The 27,743-nt window shown below is 32.7% G+C and overlaps 1 protein-coding gene across 2 annotated transcripts in view; it reads right to left on the reverse strand.

The window, feature by feature from the left end:
* Positions 1–241: 241 nt before the first annotated feature.
* The window catches only part of LOC148275098 (netrin receptor UNC5B-like), a 227,067-nt gene continuing 199,565 nt past the window's right edge, over positions 242–27,743 (reverse strand). For both annotated transcript variants that reach the window (XM_088236137.1, XM_088236138.1), the window contains 5 exons: positions 9,639–9,773; positions 6,083–6,275; positions 4,224–4,333; positions 3,114–3,374; positions 242–1,960 (listed from right to left, as the gene is read on the reverse strand). In XM_088236137.1, coding sequence (XP_088092263.1) covers positions 762–1,960; positions 3,114–3,374; positions 4,224–4,333; positions 6,083–6,275; positions 9,639–9,773 — 1,898 coding nt within the window. In that variant the 3' untranslated portion in view covers positions 242–761. The remainder of the gene's footprint in view (positions 1,961–3,113; positions 3,375–4,223; positions 4,334–6,082; positions 6,276–9,638; positions 9,774–27,743) is intronic.

Consider the following 27,743-nt stretch of genomic DNA (forward strand, 5'->3'; position numbering starts at 1 on the left):
TGTTGTAATATGTTAATGTTAACAGCTCCCCAAGGAGTTGAATCCAGTCTTTGTCTACAAAAATTTGGACAAACTCAAAATATTGTTGGTTTACCTACATTTGTTATTTTTGTCACACTGCTTTTTTATACATTACCTATTTACTTTTGATCTTCAGGGGTACTCCTCAACTTGAAATAATTTTTGTATGTAAAATTGTTTTTTAAATTTTAGTATAAAATATTTAAAAAAAAAACAGTTATTAGATAAAATTCATAAGTTTATTTTTCACTACATGAAACATTTATGTATGCGTTTTAAACTAAATATATCACAGATAAAACATTTAACTTATTATGAAATAAATTAATTTTCATTACAGGTTTCTACTTACGTAATATAATGCTAAGTATAAAAAGATTATATTTATGTACAAAAGTAGTAGACACGTACTATCATCATATTTTATTACGTAATTTGAGTCAGCTTTAATAAATAAAGGTAACACTATATTATACAAATGCAATCATTCAACTTTCATTAAAAAACATAGGATATAATTTTGGACAGTTTCACTGTTTTTTTTAAGTAGGTAAACTTATGTTTATAATTTGAATTCGCGGATATTGTTAGATTAAGAAGTTTCCTAATTGACACAGCTGCTAGTAAATCATGATTGTATAAAACTTTTACAATCATTATAATCATTTATCCAATCAAGTTACACGGGTCCTTGTTAAATTTATTTGTTTACAGTCGTTTTTTGTATGAACCTACAGTATTTATAGCCAACTCGGGCCGAGGTAAGATTCTACTATACGAACAGCGTCAGGACGGCCCATGTTCCTGAAGATATTCGCCAGGTCAGCGAGTGCACTTGTGTTCCTATGACGACATTCCCAGAGGTCTAGAATGTGTTCCGTGGGAGAACTTTTCGTAGCGAAGAAGTTTATATATCTGTCTACGTTTAGCTTCTGCGCAAGCAATCTCCAGTCATTGCCCCTTGCATTAGGAGGATCCAAACAACCGCATAGTTGTTTTTTTACCGATTTTGAGAGTCTAAACGCGTTCGTATTTTCAACAACGCAAGCGTTGATACCCTTGTCACTCACTGTTGTCATCAACTTGTGTTTAGCTGATGTTTGAATTTCCTCATCAATCACAGAAAGAGACCTTTCGGGTAACGTTTTGCAATCATGGTCCGTAAAAGAGTTATTATTTCGTCCAAAACCTATGACAGGCATATTACCATTTTTCGTTTCGTCGTTTAAACTCATTGTAAACACTTGTTTATGCGACGGATTTACTTTTTGATAAGTCACTATCTTAAACTCTAATTCATTAATTGAATCCGTTTGTTCTATGGTGAAACTGCAGTGCAAGGAGTTAGACGTTGAATTCCAAATATGAGAAAATGGTATTTCTTGATAGCTGGTATTCGGTTTCGTTCTCCATCCGACTCCAATATCTTCCAAACTCAGACACAAGTTGGAACCTCCATCTTGGAACCAAAGAGATTTGGGACTGTCGACCATTATTCCTCCTAATCTTTTTTCTTGGTCTAAACAGTAATGCAGCGCGCAAGGAGTGTCTTCGAATACATATACCCTAATGGAATGTTCCGTGACAAATTCCGGTACGAGTGGTGCAAAAACAGCGAGTTTCAAGTTCTTTACTGCTTTTCCATTGAAGCTTTCTCCGGCTAGCACAAATGTGGAGAAGAAATCTGTCACGAGGTACACAGTGTCAGCATCCAATTGCGTGTATATCGGCGTGTTAATGGTCTCTTGGCCGAGACTGACGATCTTCCTCCACTCCGGGTGTGGGTTGCTGTGGGCGGTGCTAGCGGCCAGCGCGTACACGGACAGGTTCCAGAAGCCGTGCTTGAGACTGGCGCAATGGGGGATTTGTACAATAGCCGGTTTACATAATTGGATTCCTGGGGGGCCTATTCTAATGACCGGGCTAAGTTGCGTCGTCCCTAATTAGAAATAAACATGAACGCATTAAAAAACAATATTTTAGAGACGGACGTAAGAATTGAAGATGGAAATCCTCATTGAATAGGCAATTGATAAGCCCAAAGTGACAAATAGAAAAATATTTTGGATTCATAAATGGAGCTACAGCTTTAGAAGTTCTGTTTCATCACTTTAATCTGTAGGTGTAGGTACTGATTGTCAGCTAAATTATACACGGTATTTCAGACCAGACCGATTCCTCGTTGTTTTATAAACATTCATAACTTTTTAAAAAATCCTAATAATTTTTAATGTTTTTTTTTTGTAATCTGCAAATGAAGGAAATCTTAAATCCGTGGGAATATCATCCCTTCCACAAACCCCTACCCCACCTTTACCCAATCGCTTCCCATGTCTGCGTCAGGTGCGTATCGCTTCGTTGGTTAAATCCGTTTTCTATCTATTTTTATTCGTAGTGCGACAAATAAAAGATTAACTCCATTTTATTTATTTATTTTATTTTGGTCCGTAAACAATAAACACTACATATGACATTGGTAGAATAATCACACATTGTTAATTTAGGTATTGTTCATCAATTATATGTGAACACAGCATGCACAAATAAAGAAAAAAAGTTTAAGATAGATTTTTTTTTGAAAATTGGCTAGCTTAATTGAATTTTATGATTGTTTTAAAAGTTTTCAAAAAAAATCATTATTAAGTAATAACAATAAAAAAAAAGAGTTTTCGGAAAAAAATTAGGATTTTTAAAACAGTTTACCATGACAAATGTTACTCTGAAGCTTCGCGGTCTGGCTCTGAAAAACCGTGTTTAGTGTGCTGTTACAAGTAAATGCAAAATATATCATCGTACTTGAGGGGAACATAAGTCGTGTTTCTCATTATACTCATGTAAATAAACAAATATATAAAACATACATAAGCGGATACCGGAACATACATTTCTGCTGCCGGGGACATAGTGCGGTGTTGACCCGCAGAACTCCTCGTGGACAGCGATAATACCTTTGTAGAAGCTAGGCTTACAGCACCGCCATCCCCAAGCGAGGTTTGATTCAGCGTGTCCAAACTAAAAGGGCTAGAAACTCCAGGGCACCATAGTAGTGTGGTACATGAACTAGGAGAACAATAATAAGGTATGCCTCTCACCTTCGGGGAAGCTAGGCCTGCAGCGGTCCTCCCTCACCAGACAGAGGTAGATGGTCTCGCGGCGGGCGCGGGGCAGCGCGCCGTCGGGCAGCGACAGGGCGGCGCCGGCCTGCGGCAGGGCGAGGCGGGCCCCGCCGGACCCCGCCGCCGCCGTGACGCTGGTGGGCGTGTTACCCACGAACTCCGCGAACAGTCCCGCGGCCGGTAGCGACGGGAGCGCGAACGTCACGGTCTCGCTGGCTACGTCGAACGTACACTCCGCTAGAAAAAAAATAATTTGTAATGCTTACATGACTATATGTATATGTCATGCATCTTATGGATACCTAATATTGACTGGTTAAAATATTTGTCCATCTTATGGTTATAGTTAGTCTTGTTTAGGTAATTTTTTTAAATTTAATTTTTGTATTTTTACAATTTATTACATCCATGTAAATAATTTACACATTTGAATATATTAAGATAAGTTAGTCCTTAAAAAGTGCATTGTGTATAACTTACTAATATTGATAATTAATGTATAGTTTAATGGTAATTAGATTTAAGTTGATATTAGGACATGAATAATTATACAGGTTGTTTTTTAAATTCTGTCACATCCGAAACCACAATGATCAGTATGAGCAAGAAGACATATTAGCACATTAAAATATTTTTTTAGAACGCATAAAATTTAAAAAAATAAAATATTAAAAAAAACAAATGGTTGCTAACTTCTGCAGGAGAGAAAGAAGGAGGGGGAGGGGGGAGTCTGACACACCGTTAACCACGCGGCCGCGCCCCCCTCGCTTCTCCCCTGCAGAAGTAAGCAACCATTTGTTATTTTTAATATTTTAATTTACAAATTTTCTTCGTTCTAAATATTTCAGTATGTCTTCTTGCCCATACTGATCATCGTGGTTTCGGATGTGACAGGGTTTAAAGAACACCCTGTATTTGTTGTATTTTAAGATCTTATAAGTAAACAAATAATACGAAGGACTGTTGATTTTCCAACAGAAAAAAAAGGAAATAAAACTTTAAAATATTGTAACGAATTTTTTTTTAAATCACTAAAAAACGTTTGTTTTTCATAAAATCCACAAATTGTATTTTACATATACTTACAGCTTGAAAAGCAACTGCTCGTTGAATGGTCTGATTCGGTATATGGTTTCTTGTCGTAGTTATCACTCTCGCTGTGTGGTGGTATTAGATTATCCAATGGTAGGGCGTAACTACAACAAATATATAACTTACTTTTTTTCCCAACAAAAAACAATTTTGCCATTAAAGATTATTTCAGACAAGAACTAGAACGAACCCCCCAGGGAGCGGTTAATATTATCATATTACAACTGAGATTAAGAATATTTCTCTTACCCCTTCTTGTCTACAAAAATTTGGACAAACTCAAAACATTTTTTAAAAATTCACCTGGTCCAGAAAAAATATAAAAATTAATTACGGCATTAGAGGCCTTTACACGTAAGGTTTTAACCCCGCATTTGGAACGGCATTCCGAACTGCCGGCATAACCGGGCCGGGTTGACATGCCGGACTGCGGTTTGAACCGTTGCGTTTTGCTAAATTATGCTAAAAAGGCACTGCAGTTCGATGCGCGTTCTTGACTGGAGCCGGCGTGTCCCGCACATCGGACTGAGTAGGAAGGCATTTTGAAAGATTTGACTGCAGTTTGGAATGGCGTGTTTCGGACTGCAGGCTGCTTTGAAGTTCGGACTGACGCGGCGCGTCGTTTCCCGCGGACCGATCTGTACGTGTAATGGGCGCTAAGGTGTTGTACGCAACAATCACATACATCATACAAAATAACTTACTTTACGAAACCTCTTAAAACCTTTTATGGCATAAAAATACTTTGACCATGCTAGTGAAATTTGTTCTGTTTGGCGTTTTACGTGTTTTTAGAGTGTTTTTGTATCATTATGTACGTGCCGTTGGCTAATTTTTATGTTTATTAGGCTGAGCAAATGTTGCATAGAGAAAGAAAAATCTAACAAGCTCACATACAAAATATGATTAGAATCGGACATCATCTGCTTCCAGGCTGATTTTGAAGGAACTGTTTTTTTTGTTGATACAGCAAGGCTCAAAGAAAGTTTTAAAATGTGAGTCTTCAAAACTACCTAAAATTGTATGAGTAACATTTGTTGATCGTAATTTTTTTTCAAAAATGGCATCCATAAAAACATTGTTTATCACATTATAATTAGTCATACTAATATTTTAAGTAGCGCGAAAAACCTTCTTGCCATCGAATTTTAACATGACATTACGAGACATTATCTGTGTTTCTATGAAGCTTTCTTTCTCAGATTTTCTGCACAATGTGGCTGAATATTTTATCACAGTCTTTCTTGTCCTATCAACTGTTCGAGTATGACAATAGTTTTACAAACAGTCAGTTTTGTTCGTCAGATATCAATTTGAATATTGGTGGTTCAGTCAATGCCAATAATATCAGTGCCAGTCAATAATATCATTGTAATATGATGCATCAAATTTTGCAGTAGGAAGTTGGTAGATTTGGAGTCTCTTTTATTTACTCCAACTGTACTAACTTCCCACTGCGGGCTTTCAAATTGTGACAGGTTGCCAGTTTACGAATGTGCGGCTCAGAGTTGGTCTGCATTGCGAGCAATACAGTTTCAGGGTTTTAAGAAATAGGTATTGTCACAACATTAAAATTAAATATTTCGCGTTCACCCTGCTATGGATTGAACCCAAGACCTCGAGAATAGTAGGCAAATAAGACTACCACTTCACGAGAAAGTGGACTTATCTCCACCTTATTTCCTTAGTCAGGATTTTTACCCGAGAGCAGCCATAGAGTCGAAAGCACTGGTTCCAGGTTCTGGTTCTAAATCGCTAACAGAACTGTATTCTCCATCCGCCTGGACACAGAGAAATGAACGTATGCTATGCAATTACTTTGGGCACAAAACAAAATGTCTGTCAGTTGTTACCTGTTGCTGAGATGTGGCACGTCGTAGTGATGTTCGTTGGTCCTGGGCGGGGGGTGTGGGGGGAGATCTCCCCACTGCACCCCGGCTCCTGCTCCCGCCCCCCCACCCGACCCGCCACCGTGCCGCGTCAGGTCGGGCTGAAGGGATAGGGATTTCTTCTCCGGGTCAGGATAGAACTCGGGACGAAACTCCGCTACAGAATCAAACATTACACCTTTTTTAATTTAACGATTTAATTTTTTTTTTTTTTTTTATAAGTAAAGAAAAATGTGTTTAACAATGTTTTGAGTGTACTCGTATCATTGACAAATAAACTAACTGGTATAAGAAGAAGTGTGAAAATTGGAAAATCGTTTTCAGGCGTTGCCTAGTAGGTGAATAGGGAAATATCACATACTACGATAACCGATAAAAATATATGAAATGGATTAAGAATAACTAATTGTACTTTCGAAATCAATATGGATATTGTGGAGAAACATTTTCATACATAAATTAAAAAAAACGTCGCTAGAAAAACGCAACATGTTCGGCCTTGACAGTTGTGACGTCAAGATTCATGATAATATTCTTAACAAATTCGTATGGTCGCGGTCGGAACAAATAAACATGAATCGTGACGTATTAGGGGCGTGGCCAGTGGAATTACCGTTTTTGTGGGAATTCTAAATTACAAATGTGAAAATATTTTTTATGCTACTAATGCTTTTTTTTACTAGACAGAATTTCATGGACATTTATTACTTTAAAAATGACAAACAAAACTCATATTTCCCTATTGGTTTAGCCGGAAGAATCTCACCCACATGATAAAGGTTTCAGCTCCTTTACTTTACAAATGTCAACATTGAAAGCATCCACCACATACCCGAATCAGTTTAAAGACAACATGTCTTTCTTCGGATTCACTCATACAAGCAAGCAATTTTTTTGTTGTTCACAAATGTCAATAGATGGAAGAGTTGAGAAAATGTGGATTTTTAAACAAAGGCAGAATGGTTAATGTAACACAGTGTGTAAAGTGGTCACTTAAACCAGTCAATGACAAGTTAAGCCCTGTAAATGCCTAGACTTTCGTATTACCTTTTTAAAAATGTTTTCCCTCTCTGTTGCAACAAATTTTAAAAATTGTTTTATTTTATGAATTGAGCAAGGCACGGTGCGTTCGGATGTTTAATAGCCTACGTTTTCAAATAGGAATAGGATCAGACTACCACTTAAGAAAAAAAAGCACAAAATAGCTTTATCTCTAAAAGGTTGAAACTGTATGAAAAGACACCTGAAAATATGAAGAATGAAAGAAAAATTACTGTGAATATTTAAAGCATTAACTTTGTGGTAAAATATTTTACTAAATGTTATTAAATATTTGTGTTTAAGATTTTATACAAATAACAATATTGGATAATTATTATAGGGAAGGTAGGAAGAAATTGCCTTAATGCAATATTCCCGCCCTTACGCTAATGTATGTATATGTATATCATCATCATCATTCCTTTTCCGCACCTAATTGTGCGTAGGGCACTGCATTGTTAAACCAATCGCAGCGTATCTTTACCATTTTGTTGTCACATGAAAATAAGATGATCAGTCTTACGCTTCGGGTACGAGTCCAGGAACTATGAAATATTCTGGTGTGAAAACTTATGTCGGAAATCGAACCCAAGACCTTTTGCTTGGTAAGCAAACGCGCTGACCATTATAACACCAGGCAGACCATGTATATAAGGTGTTTAAATAAACATGTTTAAAGTCTTGTATAGTTGTAAAAAACTTTATTTTGACTCATTCATTGCTATTTTATTTTTATGTGAATTGTTTATAAATCTCCTGTTGATTTTCCGAATAAATCAAATACAAAATATTTTGGTTTTAAAGTGAACGACTCATTTACATATTATGATAAAACATTCATTAATCTTTGATTCTTTAAATATTGAGGTTATTTTTAAAACATGTTTTCGGCAGTAGATTTTTTATTTTATCAGGTGTATGATCGAAAGAATCAAGAAAGGGGTGCTGCGTTGGTTTCGCGATGGTAGAGCAAATGGACAGCGAAAAAACGGCTAAAAGAATCCTCGATGCTGAAAATATTGATGTTGGCAGAAAACGAGAAAGATGAGAAAGACATGGCGCGATCAAGTCCACCAAATACTTGAAGATGGACATGACATGGTCTGTATGCAAAAATAGAGTGATATGGCGTTCTATCCTCTCTGCCTACCCCTACGAGGAAACGGCCTGATGGTTTGTTTGTTTGTTTGTGTATGATAAACATATTATTGACTATTTTGGATATTTGTAGCACTAACTTTGTGTATCATTGTCATATTTTAGACATACATAAATAAAATAACTTTAAGTTATTAAAGTTTTTCAGTTGTTATATAACCCTGAAGGGGGCAACGTGTAGTTGCCAAAACTAGGCGGTTGTGCCAATAAAAAGTGGTTCTTAAAACAAAGTGATTTTATTTATGTCTCGTAAATATTATTTGCTTTTTAAACTACAATTTTTAACGAAAATAAGCTTATTGAAAAAAAAAACTAATGGGATGTAAATTAAAGACCCCTTAAACAGGAGCCGACCGAGAGTTGGAACCTATCTACTAGTAGACATACTGTATAGAACGAACCATTAAATTTCCTTTGACTTTGCTTAAAATTGGATAACTTGAAATTGGCTTGCTCTTGCTCTTTGATGTCCAAGACGATTCGCAAATATTCTAAGTACCAAAGTCAATAGTGATTAGGTATGTTTATTACTACTCGTTACAAGAAGGATAATTATCTTCTTAAATATGTATGTACGAGTATAAGACTTTTTTTTCTGCAGCAGAAATACACTTCTTTGTTGATTTGTTTAATTTACCATGCTTATTGGTTAAAAATTTTATTTTTTACAAATATCATATTTATCCTTCCTGCTATCTGGCGAGTGGCGCGATCTCTTAGTATATAATAATGAAGGAGATTGATTTCGTACGAATCAAAGGAATGGTTTAAACGATTTATGATAAAATATTGCATGTAAAAGCACGACGATGGTCTTTCAAATTTCTCGCAGTTTGGCCCATGAACGAATGGCTTCTGTGCCACTTCTATTTAAAATGTATGTACTATAATTTTTATTTTGAGTTGTCTAGATTTTCAACATGTGTTTTTTTTATTTTATAATTTTTTCGGATAACCAAGTGCTACAATTATCATATATAAAAAACAAAACAAATAACAAATAAGCCAATAACAGGTTTTCACAAATAGCACCACATTGTGCTAAAAAATATTCTTAAACATAAAATAAACAATTGTCTGAATCCTAAAGAAAAAATTTAAATCAAACAATTCGAATTTTTTTGAAAGCAAACGCCGCACGTCATTATGATTATCCGCAAATAAGAATAAAAGAGATATAAAGATGGAGAGACTTTTGTCGTAGATAAATAATGTTGAATTGGAAGTAAGCATATGAGTTTATAATATAACAAAGCGAGCGTTTGCTTTCGGAAACAGATTTAATACATTAATTAAACAATAGATAATATTATAAAGTTACCCGATCTCGCCATGTTGTACAGGGAATGATCTCGCCCTTTCCTCTTGATAAAGTGATACGCAACACCGCCAAGCAGAACAAATATAATAAGAGCTGTTGCAAGTCCGATGAAGAGTGGAACATCAGTCGATGGAGCTGTGGAAGATACATATATATTAGTACTATTCATAATTCATTAAAAAAATATTTTCATTTCTACCGGTATTGAGATTCCTATAAAATTGATTTATTTAATAGGGTCTATTTTGCAGAACTCCATATGGTAATTTTAATAGTAAAATCATAAATTAAAATATTTGCAAACTAAAATCAGTGTTTGATTTTGATATTTAAATGAATAAACTAGATAAAATAACATTCACACAAAAAAATGTTTTCAATAATCCCTCGTCAACGGGCAGCAAGTACAATTTTTTAAAGTATGTTAATGTTTTGTAAGGTATTTTGAAAGTGAATTGTAAAACTTTATCGCTGTATACACAAAACGGTTTCTTTGTCTGTTAATCCTAATTCAAATATGTTAATTAATAGTAAATACATTTTTCATATTTGTGATGATTTGATTTGTTTTTGTCATTATTATAAGTTACAGGTGCCACCGTTTTGTAGCAACAATTCACGGACTGTGTATAATTGTACTGCCGTATTAAATAGACTTCATGAAATCTGCAATAGTTATTCCCACGTATCTGATATATTTAGTGTAGGGTATTGTTCCTATAGAACAAATCTTTTGAACTTTTTCAAAGATGGTGAATGATAATTTATTTTCCCACATGTATGAAACAGTACTTATGATTTTCTTGTTGTATTACTGTAAAGTGCTTTATTATTTAAACTTTCTACCGAATATGCTGTATAATTTTTGAGTTATTTTTGAAAATATAAATCTTGTATAATTTTTAGGTTTAATATTTTTTTATAAATCTTGGGTATAAGGAAATTTATGTTTTAAAAAAAAATATTAAGCCAAATATGTAGTGTTCGTAAAAGGCAGATTTGTCGTTTATGTTAATAAAATAAAAATATAATAAAATAAACCTGAGGAAATCGTATACGTGTTTGGATTTTCAGATTCAGAGAATTAAATAAAAATTACGCATTTAAAATATACTTGACATTTTCTAAAAAAGAATTGCGATAGCTGTCAGACTGAAATTTTACTTTAAAAACAAACAAACACAAACATACCATCACGCCGTTTCCCCGTAAGGGTAGGCAGAGAGGATAGAACGCCACAACACTCTATCTTTGCATACAGAACTCGCTTCCTCTACATTCATACATCTTCTCATGCACGCGCGCTGATTATTCTGACTTTTGACATGTCCATCTTTAAGTATTTGTTGGATTTGGTCAGGCCATGTCTTTCTCTGTCTTCCTTTATTTCTGCATCCATCAACATTCGCATTGTAAATATTCTTAGCCGTTCTCTCGCTGTCCATTTGTTCTACATGTCCAAACCAGCGCAGAGCTCCTTTCTTGATTTTGTCGATAGTGCTTTTTAATTTTTAATTTTTAATCGAATTCCATTATTAATTTCTAAACATCGGCGTTAGTAGTTCTGTTCTCCATTTTCTGATATCCTTACAAAAAAAATGCATTAGAACAGTAATGTGTATACGAGCTAAACACCGCAAGCAAACGCACTGCACATTATTGGTTTGATTGATTCCGTTTGGAAAATTTAGAAACCATTGAACAAACATGCTACGGCTTATCTAAGAAAAGGTTATAATTTGAAAAAAAAACAGAAGAGAATTCGAAAGTCTAAGTACACATTTATTTATTTATTTATTCGACACTTTATATACATATACAATATATATATACATATAAGAGCGGGCATAATGCCTTAAGGCAATTTCTTCCTACCTACCCAAACCGTTCAGTTTGAGAAAATTATAAATACATGGACATATTGAATCTTACAATTTTATACAAAAATTAAAAGCAAAGATTAACAAAATAAAAATATAAATAAAAAAATTAACACTTTATTATGAAGAGAGGAGAGAGGATGGGAAGGTAAGAAGAAAGATAAGGGAACAATTTAAATATTTAGAGAGTGACTTTCCAATCTTGATTTAAATGTAAATAAAGAAGAGTCGTCTCTAACATTCGTGAGAAGATTATTCCACAATCGAGCGGCTACTACTGTGAAAGATGAGGCAATAAAATTAGAGCGATGACAGGGTATTAAAAGGGTTCTCTCGTTACTAGAACGAAGAGATGGTCCGTGTTGTGAAAGAGGTTGGATGAACTCTCTCAGATAAACATGCGAAGGGGGATTATTTGAAATATTTTGAAGAAGTGATAGAATGTGAATGTTTCTTCTATGCCTGATACTAAACCAGTGTAGTTGCGTGCGATACTCGGTCAAATTTGCGAAGATCAAAAATATAACGAATACAAATATTCTGCAATCGTTCTAACTTATCAAGTAATTCAGAGTTAGCATCTGCATTTACAGAGTTTACGACCTGTTTTCCTGTCTTTGCCTGGTTTTAGCTATCACAACTTGTAAATTCGTCAGTGCTACAATGATATATACATTTTGAAATAAAAAAATATGTTTTAAGAAAGCTGTGATTTTTTAACTGTTGGCATTAGAATCAGAACGTATAATGTAGTAGCAGTATTCGATATATTTCTATCATAGTATATTACTCCGCCCGCGTCTGTGTAGCGTTCAGACGGAAGAGCAATTAAAAATTATTTTCTTAGCAAAACGAGTTTAAGATTACTTCGCGCATTCTTCGCCTTCCTATCTGTTATTTTTGTTAGAAACTTCATTAATAATGTCGGTCTGAGAGATGAAAGTGTATCTTTTATCCGAAACCGAACTTTTTAAAAATGATTATACAGTACATTTAGATTGTGGGTACATAATTCATTATTTCAAATTTTTGTCCCAGATTATTTGCACATTCGCGAGCTTGTTGCTAGTATGCCCATTAACATTTTTTTCCAAGCAACTAATAAAATAAAAGGTGTTAAGAGTTTTTACTTTCAATACATTACATGTATGAGTCAAAAGTCAAAAGGGGTAAAATAAAATAGCTACTTAAAATAGAACTACAGTTCAGGCAATACAAGAAGACACTTTTGACAGATTACGTTAGCTTTGTAGCAGTCTTTTTTCTATTGATTTTCTGTGATAACTTTCCATCAGACGGGATGAACAGAAAAGGGTTTTCATATTTATAACTCAACTTAACTAAAAAAAAAATGGTTAAAAAAAAACAGAAAAGCTCTTTACTTATTTGTTTAATTTGGTCATTCAACAAGAATACATAAATAAAGGTGAGACAAAATAATTCAAGAGGAAAAGTTATATGCCACCGACAATAGTAATAGGACGACAAATATAGTAACAGAAAAATATATATAATGTACTAGCGGACCCGACAGACTTTGTCCTGCCCAAACATTTGCTTGCCTGCCATTAGCTGGTTCAGCAAACGTTTTTTCGATATTCAATTTTTCGATAAACTATATACTAATTTTGCTGTTGGCCAAAGCAAAACCAAAAAAAATGCATTTGAGTAGATGCACCCTGGTAGATTGATGAATAAAACAATTATGCTACTAACTTATTTTTTATAAATTCAATTAAAGATTTTTATGTCTACGAAAACGCACAGCGCAAAGATCTATAGTTCTCTGAAAACCGCACGTAAATCAGAGGAGTACGGTGACATCACTCGTACAGAGGAATTATATATAAAAAGAAAATAATAAATGTAATAATTGTTTTGTTTAGATTGCCGTATTTTGCGAACGATAAGACGCATCAGACTATAAGACGCACCCAATTTTTTTTTAAACTCTGAAACAGAGCAAAAAAGTGCGTCTTAGGGTCCGAAAAATACGGTTACTCGGAAATGTTATCATTTAACATAATCAATTTTAGTATGAATCACATAATAATAATCACAATTGAAAAAATGATTTTTGACGGTATTTCGGGTATTATTATGTCGGTGGGATGGGGGTTGGTGGTGGGGATGGCCAATTCGAGAAAAATTGATTTTAAGTTACTAATCTGTGAATATACCTCATTTTAGGTTACCATCACGCATAAAAGTATATTTTAATAAGGTCGACGCCAAAATTACCGTTGATTTAATTTTATTAATGGTGTTGCAAATTTCTTAAAATTAATACACGCCATACGATATGACGACAGGCACCGTGGCGCAGTTGGTTAGACGGCCAACTGTGAAACTGGCGTCGCGGGTTCGATTCCCGCCAGTTGCAAAAAGAAAATCGAAGAAAGATTTTTTTCTCAATTGGTCTGGGTGTTGTAGTGAATTTTTCATTACCTTCTTCCATATCCCATCTATCCCACCTGCTGAGAAGCCTCAAAATAAAGGCTTAGTGGTTTATTCCTTTTAAAAAATATAAACATATTTATGCATGTATATTTCTTTTATTTATTTTGATTTAAGAAGATAAACATGAACAGAAAAATATAAAAGGAAAAATAATAAAACCCACTAAACCGCGAAACCGGCTTGTCAGCAGGATTATACTGATATGTATAATTCAATATTCAATATAAAGTATTTTTATATTTACCTAAATAAGTTCTAATCTTCTAATATTTCGAATCTGCGACTCCAATTACTTTTGTAGAATCTTTATATAAATATGACCATCAACGTTCTATTTATAGTTCACATACAGAATTTTTTTTATTTATTCCGCCTGGAATATTAATAATTAAAATGGCAAAAAATGTCCATAAATATATGTATTAAAATCTAAAGTAAAAAATGACCTAATTTTTTTTCGATGCCTATATTATATCACGTAAACGCACTATTTCATTTTATATATTTACTTAGTTAAAAATATGTGGACTAAAAAATAAAATAAACGGCTAAGTAATATTTTTATAGCTACGAGTAGAATAAAAAAAAAAAACAACTTTATTTCTATCCATCTCACTTCACACTTCCCATCTTGAACACCATGATAAAAATTCTTGACTCTTATGAGTAATAATAATCACAATTTTATACTCCATGTGAATTGATTTAATATTTAGAAATCACTTTTAAAAAAATAGGATAACATTCATAAGTTAATTATATCTTGATAAAGAGAAGCTTGAGTAGGTTTTTTTGTTTATTTATTTATTAATATAAATATATGTATACAACAAAACAAAATAATAATGTATCCCTAATTTTGTGAGGCTAAAAGCTGTGTTGAGTTGGGATACAACATAATTGATACGTTTTAAAACCGGTCGGTAGAAAAAATTTAAAAGAAGTGGTCAAAAACAATGTCAACAGATTACAACAGTGATGGAGAACACTTTAGAGAAGGAAGTCTAGGCATTTACAGGGCATATGACCTGTCGTTGGCTGGTTTAAGTGGCCACTTTACACACTGTGTAACATTCATCATTTAGTGAAGTTAAAGAGCTGAAACTTTTATTGTTGTGAATAGATTCATCTGGTCGAATTATTTTACATACTAGGCAACGCCTGAAAATAATTTTACGATTTTTAAGCATATTTTTTGATCAGTTGTTTTTTATTACAATATTTTGAGTTTGCTCAAATATTTGAAGACAAAATACTGAATTTTAACAAAGTACAACAGGGATGGAGAACATTTGACTTCAATGACTCCATAGGGGATGAAATTCAGTCTTTTTTCTTGTTTTTTTTTAAAAATAAATGCGTTATTTATATGCCTTGCTTATTATTTACAAAGCTTGTAATAACTGCAAAAAGTATGTTCCTTCTGATTTCTCTGACTATAGTATGAGGATCTGGTGGTGGAAACTCATACAGGAGAAGCCGGACTATTGACAAGCATAAACAGACCTTCTGTTCCACTTTGAGAGCGTTGGGAATTTTGTCTTCTATTTTTATTTATTTCAACAATCACCTTTACTATTTTGACCATGTATGATATAACCTCATGTGATAAGTCCTTTTGTCTTATCACTGTTACGATATCTAAGTTTTTTCTCTCAAAATACCGTAAAAACTAAAATAAATAAAAATACTTAAAATACTGTAAAATAATGCTGTTTTATTTTTATTTTATTTTAACGAATAACCACAAAGTAAGCGCTGCAAAAATAATTTTTAAAAAGTTGCGTTATTTGGAAGTCGGGAGTCTAATAAAGCGTTTGCCTACTTCGTGAAGCGTTTCAGCCATAATTCAGTAATCAAATTGTGTTTGACACTCGAATGAATTATCGTTTTGGATGATAATAGCCACACGATTTAGAAAAGAATTCATCGGACACCTCCCGTTACTACAATAGAACAAAGGCCAATGGAATAATTTTATTCGGTGTGCGCCGTGCGGTGAATGAATGTGAAATGAACTTGTTTATTTTTCCCCTTACGCTGCACGATACGGGCCCTGTCTTAACCGAATAATTAAATATTACTTCATACAAAGCGAGCCTCTATGTAATCTAAATTTTTAAACCGTAAAAAAATATTTCCATGTTTTTTGTATTATGGTCCGTTGAACTAGCCTGTATGATATGTCATAAGCCCTGTATGGTGTGTTCGAATTTTTAATCATTATCATCATAGTTCCCTTTCTGGACCGAATGGTGCATAGAACACTGCATCGGTACACCAATAGCGGCGTATCTTGATCATTTTTGCTACATGAAAGTAAGGTGGTCAGTCTTACGTTTCAGGTACCTCTCCAGGGACTATGAAATATTTTAGTGTGAAAACACCCTTTTAAATCAATATTTCATATCAATCATTTCATATCGGGAATCGAAGCCGAGACCTCTTGCGTGGCAAGCTAACGCACTGACCATTACACCACGAGGCCGACATGTTTAATACAAATGTTAAATAGCATATATTTACTACAATATTTTGAGGTTGTCTAAACGTTTGTAGAGAGAAGACTGGATTTCACCCCCTAGAACAATCTAATTACAACAGGGATGGAAGTCTAGGCATTATTAACAGGGCTTATGATATGTCGTTGCCTAGATTAAGTGGCCACTCCACACACTGTGTAACATTCACAATTTTTCCCATATTTGAACATCCATATTTCTTCAATTCTTCCATCTGTTGATTTTAGTGAAGTTAAAGAGTTGAAATCTTTATTGCTGTGAAGAGATTACGATTAGAGACCAGCCAACGACAAGTCATAAGCCCTGTAAATGTCTAGACTTCCATATTCCCTTCTGTAAAATGTTCTCCATCTCTGTTGTAATTTGTTATTCTCATGACTCACTAGTGGTGAAATCCAGACTTTTGTCTACAAACATTAGGACAGTCGAAATTCAAAGTGTTTTCCCTCTCTGTTGATCTAAATAACTCCCTAGGAAATAAATCCAGTCTATTTACCGACATTTGGACACACTGAAAACAATGTTAAATGTTTATTTTGAAGGCAAAATTGTTCTCAAGTTCCGTACCTTAATTTGTAGATATTTTGATATCGTTTCTTGTGATAGCACGTTTCTCGAGGTGCTTTAGGTGCTCTAGGTGTTAACAATGTGGGTGGTATTCACTCCACAGAACCCAGTAATGATAATACATTTAAAATATATAATTTATTATGTTTACGAGATACTTGCAGCTAGGCTATCAATGAACGCCGGGTTCACGTCACGACTTTGGCGTACCTACCTACTTAAACATGTTTTTTTTATTTTCTTATATTACTTTATTCCAAAACTGCCGTTTTTTTCCGAATCGATTTCTTAGGACATGTCGCTCCAAAGAAAGTTTAGTTAAAATTAGTTGAAAGATATATATTTTTATCATATTATCCAAGCGCAATGGCTTTTAATTGGTAAAACTTCTCGTAAATTTAAAATTAGAATAAAAAAACATCTAAGATACCTCAACGACAATATCGGAATGTGTAAATCATCCAATATCCTAAAACCACAATTTTGATGAAAAAACTGGCATACAAATTTTGTGTCTTCAGTTAGATAATCTTAAAATATTATAAATAAGTAAGGCCATAAACCCAAAGCTTTCCATAGTAAATATTTAATAAAATTTGATTTAAAACCTCTTTTAAAATGTTCCCTTTATGATTCATATTTATTCTCCCTCGTTCTCTAAACCCCTACCCCTCCCTTTACCCACCCGCTACACTTGTCCGCGTCCGGTGCATATCGCTTCGTTGGTCAAATACGTTTTTAATCTCAATTTTTGTTTATTAAAAATGCGGTTTTTCCAAAATGTTCATGAGAATTACGGTTTTAAATACGTGATTTAAAATGCTCCACTGAAGTTTCGAGGTATGGCCCGGATAAACCGTGTATAAACCGTAACGGATTTTATTTTTTAATTTTTTTTTTAGTTTTACGTAAGTACGAGTAGACAGAAAATACAGATTTTCTTGCCTTGCTCTTGATAGGTAAAGAAATAATCATCATGTTTCACCTTTTGGCGGAGCGCACATTCAAAATATATATTTAAAAAAAAAACATTGGTTTATTTTTACATACATATATTTACATCTAATTTTTATTACAAAAATACACCAAAAAATACATCTTAAAATTAAGCTATACCGTAATTTGGAAACAATGCCAACATAGACCACAGTCCTTTTTAATAATTTCTAAGTTTATAAACATGGTATGACATAACTATGAAAAGAAAAACAAGATCAACATATGCTGCTATTACAAAAATAGGATTTATTTGCAGTAAATATTTATTTATTTAAAAGGGTGGTTTTATTTATAACCTAACTTAAATTGTATTAGAGATTTAATGTTTTCTAATTCCTTGGGTAGGAGATTGAAGGATCTTGTACCAACCAATTAATAGAATCTAACCACGGCGCAACGGGATCAACAGTCGCATTTTCAATTAACCATTTTTATGATCATAAAATATACATAACCTAATTTTTAGTACATGGAGATATAGTCTTGTTTTATATTAAACCCCGAGGTTGTTTTGTATAAAACCATTCGCATCTCTTTTTCAATTTATTTCGGTCATCGGCGACTTTTTTCAACTGACCGTGTAGTGACAAGTGATTGTAGCTAGTATCTTTGATTTAATTGTCATTTCCGCTCTCGGTGGGGTAGCTTTCATAAAAAAATTACAAATATTAAAACCGTCGCGCCCGCCGCGCTTTTAAATCAACCCATCATTTAACCATAAATGTGTCGAAACAGAGTTAATCAAATAATTTATTCATTAAGGAAATCAAACGGTCTCTTTAGTAAACATAAGGCACAAGAAAAGAATTTTAAAAAGTAAGACCAATTACAGATTTTTACATTTATTTATTATAAATACAGAAGAACGTGGAAAAAAAATACAAAAAAAAGAAAAAAAAGAGTGTATCTTCTGTCTAATAGTTTCAACAAATTTATTGAAATAATAAACAAAATATATTTTTCAAAGTTTTATCTCGAGTCGTGGTGGTATCGGACTCGCGGTTAAAAATTCAAATTTCGCTCAAACATTTTTTTGCAAAGATTTTTCTAAATATCAATGAAAATCGAAAAAAACCTATACAAATAATTTCATTATGATGTTCTAAAATAATCATCTTATTTATATTATTTACGTATTTTACATGCATGCATGTAATAAAATATGTATGTGTGAATAGTACTTACATATTCATAAATTTGATTTTTTAATTTTTTTCACATATTTTCAAAAATTTGGAATTTGGGCTGGAGCGTTCTTAACAATTTTACATCTATCTATAAGGTCGTTAATAGGTTTTCTCATTAAGGTTTTTAAAAAAAGGAAATTTTTGCTACTCATTGATCAATAGGTGCACTTATATTCACTACACATTGTCACATATATACTATACTCACACACCCCTATACATATACACGCACCTTCACACAATATATACATATACATACATATATACTCACCCTCACTAACATGTACAATAATAAAACTGATACACTAAAACAAGTACTTAGCATAAATATTATTGTGTTAAATAAAAGTTAAATAAATAGATACAATTGTGTTATAATAAAGGTTAAATGCTGTCGAAATGCGATCCCTCAGGGAAATGTGTGGTAAAACGACATATGATAGCCGCACAAATGTCGAGATCCGTAAACTGTGTAAGATTGAGACACACATTATCGACAGAATTAAGAAAGGGGTGCTGCATTGGTTTGGACATGTAGAGCGATTGGACAGCGAAAGAACGACTAAAATGATCTACGATGCGAATGTTGATGGATTCAAAAACGAAGAAGACTGAGAAAGACATGGCACAATCAAGTCCATCAAATACTTGAAGATGGACAAGTCAAGAGTAGGAATATTCGGCGTACGTGCATGAGAAGATGTATGAACGTAGAGGAAGCGAGGTCTATATGCAAAGACAGAGTGATATGGCGTTTTATCCTCTCTGCTTATGGGGAAACGGCGTGATAGTTTGTTGTTGTTTATCTTTAAATATATATATTTCTACCGAAACCGTTGTATAAATTCAATAATATCTTTTGTTTTTATGCCAAATAAATAAAATCAAATAAAATAAAAATAAAAACAAAATAAAACGACCGCAATGCATATGGACCAAGCCTTTTAATTATTAAGACACCCTAAAATAATTACAGAATAAAAAATGAACAATTTATTTTATTATATTAAGGGTAAAGGTTTTTGCCTTATGTTTTTTTATTATTTTTTTTTAAAAGGTAGTAAAGATATTTTTTTTACGCTTATCAAAATAAATATAAAAAAACCAACAAACTATCGCGTAGTTTCTCCTTAAAGATAGGCAGAGATGATAGAATTTCCTATCCTATTTGCATATAGATTTCGCTTCGCATACTTGATGACGTCATGAATTTCTTGTTTTTTTTTTCAGTTTATTCAAATAACCAGAGTCTTATCCAAAAGGATAAGGGAGATAAAAATATCTCCTTTATTCTTTTACACGTTTCAATAAGAATATTACTGATTATGTAATAATTTTTTATATTCGTTTATTAGCTAATAGAAAAAATCCATGAGAATTGCCCATTCTGTGAAATTTATTTTGATATCACCCAAGTGAATAATTTTCCTCGGGTCATCAATTTGATGATGCATACAACACCAATTAAACTAACTCTGAAGTAATTTTACAAACTCGAATTGAATGTCCCGACTTAATCATGGAACTGTATTGTGTTCTAAAAGCGCAGTGTTCAACCGTGCTTTTGGAAATTGAGTTTTTATAGGGAAATATCACAAACTACGAATACCGATAAAATATATGAAATGGATTTAGAATAATTAATTGTATTTTCAAAAGCAATATGGATATTGTGGACAAATGTTTTCATACATAAATGTAAAAAATAAATTTTATTAAAAATACGTTGCTAGAAAAACGCGACATGTTTGGCCTTGGTAGTTGTGACGTCAAGATTTGTGATATTTTTTAAATCAAATCCGTATGCTTGGAACAAATAAACATAAATCGTGACGTATAAGGGGCGTGGCCAATGGAATGACCGTTTTTGCAGGAATTCAAAATTACAAATTTAAAAATATTTTTTATGCGACTAATATTTTTTTTTACTCGACAGTATTTCATAGGGCTTTATTACTTTAAGCATGTAAAAAAGGTTTTATTTCCCTTTTATGTGTTCTCAGAGCGTTCATTAATTTATTGAGAATTATCGACAAAATCAAGAAAGGAGCTCTGCGCTGGTTTGGACATGTAGAACAAATGGACAGCGAAAGAACGGCTAAGAATATTTAAAATGCGAATGTTGATGGATGCAGAAATAGAGGTAGACCGAGAAAGACATGGCATGACCAAATCCAACAAATACTTGAAGATGGACATGTCAAAAGTCGGAATAATCGGCGCGCGTGCATGAGAAGATGTATGAATGTAGAAGAAGCGAGATCTGTATACAAAGAAAAAGTGATGTGGCGTTCTATCCTCTCTGCCTACCCTTACGGGGAAACGGCGTGATGGTTTGTTGTTGTTGTTGTTGTTGTTGAGTATTTCATTATTATAATCACACAAATAATTTGGTTTTGATGTATTCCTCACTGGGTAATCCAGTGCGAATAAAGAAAGCATAAAGACAAAAAATAAAAATATGTTTATGGCCAAATTCTAGATATCTCTTATATTTAACTTTAAGGAAGGGGAGATAGAGTTGTTGCACCGAGGAGTGTAAAATAAATACAAAAATAATAATAATATAAATAACAAATAACAATAATAATAATAAAATCGTGTAGCACTAATAACAAAGTTTTATTTTTATAATAATTTATAACGGAGCGTTACGAAGTGAATGCCGATTCAATTAATAATATTTATATGAAAGTAGTCGTGTGTTTATTGCAAGAAACAGTAATATAAAAATGTTTTTTGTATAAACCGAGCACTGAAAATGGATTCAACGCATGTAAACACGTTGTGTAAATTTTACGGATGAATTCTGTCAAACTTTAATTACCTTTTGTAACATTTTATTTTTCTTCTGCCGAATTTGCATTTCACACCAAACACAAACTGCTGATTTCATTTAACTTTATTTTTATGCATAGCCGTATTGCCAAACATACAACAACAGACACTGTCCAGAGAGGCAATTTATTTCGGATCAGTATATTTCACTGCAGGTAAGCTAGTGTTAAGATAAATTCAAACAACCAATACCTACATAAATTTACTGCGCTTAAAACTTTATCGGGAAATGTCACTGTAAAACGTGTAATTAAAATCAACGTAATACGATGTATTATTATGACTAGCTTAATTTATGTGATAAAACGCATCACAGAAAACTCCCGTCATCAAATTTAACATAAAGCTCACGAACAAATTAAAATTTCACTGTGTATCTAAATGTAATATGGTTATGCTTCAATATATTTTTAATTCACAGCAAGTTTCATCTCATGGGCATGATGATCAAGAGAGTAAAAGAAAAAACAGAAAAATAATCACTGCTAAATGCTACTCCAACACTTATGTAGTTAAGTAATACATTACTAATCAGTGCTTTTTTACATTAAAGTTTGCATACCGACTGCAGCATTGATGCACTGTTAAATTGAACATAGCTATGCATACAGCAGCCAGCCATAGAAAAATGAAACTGAGATACCATCACTTTTGTGAAAAGAGTGAATAATCAAATTTACACAGCAGTTGGAATCTTTTTTTATTTTGATAAATGAAGAATGATGCATACGTTAGTATTTTAATAGAAAAAAATATTCAATTATGTATTTGACCAGTTTTAATGATTTTTATAGACTGGCTGACCACACAACCTAAAATGTTCATTTTGCAGAAACAGCCCTTGTAAAACTCTAATGTATGTTACGTCATTATATATTAAACATTTTACTTTATATTTTTATACTAGGGTACTAAATTGTAAACAAACACTTAACTCATTTGTACAAATAATTTTTAAATGTGTTCAAGAGAATTTTGTGGGGTTTTTTTTTTACCACACAACCTAAAATATGTATTTTGCAGAAAACAGTCAGATCAAATATTGAATTATACCTTATTTAAACATCGAATGTACTAAATGATATTTTGTATTATAACACAATTGAAAAACTTATGTTTTTATCCACTTTAACTTTGAAGTAGATTTCTGGACGCATCAATCTTTCCATGAGCATCTATACCATAAGATTTTCCTAGTGCTGTGGGTGTTTTATGTCAATTGAGAAATACCGTTTTTGTGATCAACACTATTTTTAGAAGGTGATTATTGTAATTTTTCGCATGAAAGTGGCCTGGCTATTTTGATCAGAATATAGAATCGTTTTTACGGCATCCGATAGCACCAATATCTATTTTTTTTCAAAGCTGTGGATTGACTGTTTTCTGCCCAACTACGTTCATTCATTTAACGTAAAAGCTTTTGATACTTTAAATTCATATATATATAATTTAAATAACATTTCAATAATTATTATTCTCGTAGTAGTGTATTACCTAACTACATAAATGTTGTGTTTAGATTTTCGAGAGTTGTATTTAGTATTAAATATTATTTTCTACCGTCCGTTTTTTCTTTTACATGCCCATAATTGTATCAAATAAATCTGTTAAACGCTACAAAAACAAGGTTTCAATTTTAATTTTCAAAATTACAGCTACATCTACATAACTCAAATTCAATCTTTTTTTTTACTTTGTCCATGAAAACACTTACTTTGTATTAATGTTAGTAAATATTAATATTTAACTACTTCGACTGTTTATGTCTACCGGTTTCGAGACTTACCCGTATCTTCGTCAGACACTCACTACACCTTAACCACCACTGTAGTATATATAATATTTACGAAAAAACGCATAAATTATATGCAGAGTTAAAGGAGATGCAAACACCACCATGTCAGAACATGCACTGAAATTAGGTTAATAATATTTAGCGATATGTTGCAAAATGTATTGTAGTGGGGATTAAAAAGGATTTTTATTATTTGCATGTTGGTAAAGTGAGTGTCCTAACGAAGAGACGGGTACGGCTCGAAACCGGTAGACATAAGAAAATCGGTAAGTGATTTAATACTTTTATTTAATTATTTATTTATTCATTCAAAATTACAAAATTAAATATTTTTGAACTTATTAAGGCTTTTTAGGCTATGCCCGTGTCAAGCCACAATAAATAACAATAAAAATACATAGTAAAATTAATTAGATCAAATTATAATGACATAGAATCACAATCTAGAAAAAAAGGTAAATGTAATAAATAATCAAATTCCAAAGAATACAATGCAAAAAAGATATTCAGAAATAATTTTTAAAATATAAATTTTACAAATTAAGAATCACACATAATCAAATATACAAAATAGTGGTATCATTAAAATCAACAAAATAATAGTATAATATAGTAGTATTAAAAAAAAATACACAAAATAAGAGCATGATTTAAATCAACAGAAAAAGAACATATATATATATAAAAGCATAATTGAAATGATAATTGAGTTATGTTTTCTAGAAATTCACTCAATTGTAGTAAGAAATATGGAATAAGAGCAATAAATCATATGCCAAATAACAGTACGTACTAAATTAAATTATACAAAACTTATATTTACTAACATTAATTAATATGTTTGGCTGCAAAGTTAATGCTTTGAACATCAAAAATTCTTATTTTTATATTCAAGTACTTTTGTCTAATATATATTTTATGGATTTGTAGGATTAACGCTGTTTTTTTTTACATGTGATTCCATTAGTTATCATTAGCTTTATTAGTACAAAAGGACTTGCACTTTTGGTCGCCGTTCGCCATTGACTCAGCCTCCTTACCCTCACATTGCTGATGTATTGGTTTTCTGATTGCTGTGACAACTAGACAAAAGACACTCTACTGAGCAGACCCCTTTTGTCTTTGCATCAAAAATATTAAAAATCCCCCTTTAAACATTTTTCCCTCTCAAATGACGCCGACGTGTTATTACAATGCGTAGTACTGAAAGTTCGTTTGTACAAGCGTATTGTTGTAGACATTGAGATATTTATATAGAGGTATCTTATACTTCATCATCACCATATCACTCATTGCCGCATCAAATACAGCGCGAAACCATCTCCAAAACAAATATTTCGTGTCGACCTTGCTAGTAATCCTGACCTATCTCTTGACGCTCAAATTAGTAGAACGATAAGTTCATGCTTCTACCAGCTGAGACAAATTAAATGCATACGCAAAAATTTGCCGGTTGATGCCGCCCGTCAATTAATAAATGCGTTTGTAGTGTCTAGAGTCGATTATTGTAATGGTATCTATGCAGGTCTACCAATGAACAAAATGACTCGCCTACAATCTGTATTGAATGCCGCAGCGAGACTTATTTTCGGAATCTCTAAGTTCAGTCATATCACTCCACTACTTCGGGAACTACACTGGCTACGTTTTCCACAGAGGGTCGAATACAAACTCTGTTGGCTTATGTATAAGTCACTGCACAACTCGGCTCCGGAATAACTAAGGGAACTATGCATTCCAGATGAACTGGCTGACAGGCGTCTCACGCTTAGATCAGCTACGTCTACGGCGAGAGGAAAAGTTATTATACCTCTACGCTAACAGCGCACTAAATTTGGTGAGCGCGCATTTGCGGTCGCAGGCCCTATGGCATGGAATGCTCTCCCAGCAGAGGTGCGAGGCTGTGAAAGTGAAGTGATGTTTCGGAAAAAACTTAAAACCCACTTGTTCTCTAAATCATTTGAATAAATCCGTAGCACGTGACAACAAAATAAATTATTTTAATTAAATTACAAATTTAAAAGCTTCAATTAAATTAACTTAACAATAGAATCACCATGTAAAGCGCCCTTGAGGTATTTTATTACGAAAATGGCGCTTTATAAGTTATCCATAATTAATTAATTAATTAATCCAACCAAGGATCTCAAGCATGGCAGGAAAATGCGCTTATCACTACACCACGAGTTGCAAACTTACCTCCATTAGATTTCAGTGCTAGAAAATTTGACCACATAAATATTTTGAACATTGTAGAGATCTGAAATGGCTCAAAATTGGACAGCGCTGTGAAAGATTATCACACCTTCTCACTTCAGTTCACTATACTCCAACTCAAAATTACAACGCCTATAAGATCATGGCTTGCGTCTTCGTTCACATCCTCAAAGTACTCTTATTCCCGACTATAATTCCTCCTTCCTTACGAACTCTTACACTGCCCGTGCGGCTCGACTGTGGAATCATCTCGAATCCACTATCGAAGTTATTTTTACAGCAAATTTGTTAATCAGATCTGAAAAAACTCATTATTTTTCCTTTTAATCACTCCGCCTTTCTTCTTCCTGTTTTTCCTTTGTAAAATTAAAGACTGCAATCTATATTCATTTATTTGTATACACATATTCTAGTACCATTTAAAATGGCTATTTACATTCCATATTTTCATATTTAAAATTAAAATAAATAACGTACTTTATTTAATTAATTGGTCGGTAAAAAAAACTTTGTTTCAAAAACATCAAATGTCACAAACCAACAATGTTTTAACAGGATGTTTAAATTGAATACCCCAATGTTTTGAGTATGTCCAAATATTTGTAGACAGGCAGGCTTTCCTTCCTAGGGAGTTATTAAAATCTAAATTAGTTGCAACACAGAGGGAAAACATTTTTGAGACATTTGAAACATTTGTCTAACTATTTAACTTCACAAAAGTCAACAGATAAAAGAGTTGAGAAAAGGTGAATGTTTAAACATAGGCAGAATGGTGAATGTAATACGGTGTGTAAAGTGCCCACTTAAACCAGCCATTGGCAGGTTATAAGCTCTGTAAATGCCTAGGCTTTTATATTTCCTTATCAAAAATGTTTTCCTTCTCTGTTGCAAAAAAATAAGATCTGAATACCCTAGTGTTACTTGTGTTTTTATGTCTTTCAATGAAATAAAATCAAAGATATTTAGTACTTTATGTGAACTGAACAGAAATTGAAAATTTTATAATATTCAAATTATATTTTAATATTAAATTAAATGTTAGTAATGCATTTGCTGTTTTTAGACAATTTATTTATTAACTTACTTAAAGAAAATTGATTACATATTATTTTAGACATTAGACATAATATTTGGACCTGTGTGGGTTTAAGTGTAAGCTAAAAAAACGAAACAAAAATTAGCCACAACAGTTGTAATAAAAGTAGCGGTTTTTCGAAAACGTGTATAGTAATTGAATGTTCCATATTTAGATTTGTAAAGATATTTAGTAAACACTGCTAATAGCCGAAATGAAAAAATATCTATAGCACATAGAAATGGTAATAATAAGAAATTTTTTGTTCATTCACAGAAATTTATGTGGACGATTGGTGTTTATTTTTTTACAAAACCGTATTTTAAGCATTGAATTACCTACGATTTTTCAGAAACATTTGAAAAGAACGATTGTATGGACGAATGTAAAATAAAAAAAATCCAATAATATCGTTTTGCAAAATTTTGGACATTTGATATTTTTAGAACGAGGTCTTTCATTGTATTTAACTAAATTTGTGCGAATTGTGGATTTAACGACAATTCCCATAAATCCCTAAATAAATTCCCAGTGGTACTTTGTACCCTTTAAAATGCCAGTTGAG

This window comes from Micrasema longulum, unplaced genomic scaffold (genome assembly GCF_059751315.1).
Source record: "Micrasema longulum isolate JH-2025_06_02 unplaced genomic scaffold, ASM5975131v1 h1tg001512l, whole genome shotgun sequence".
NCBI classification, from domain to species: domain Eukaryota; kingdom Metazoa; phylum Arthropoda; class Insecta; order Trichoptera; family Brachycentridae; genus Micrasema; species Micrasema longulum.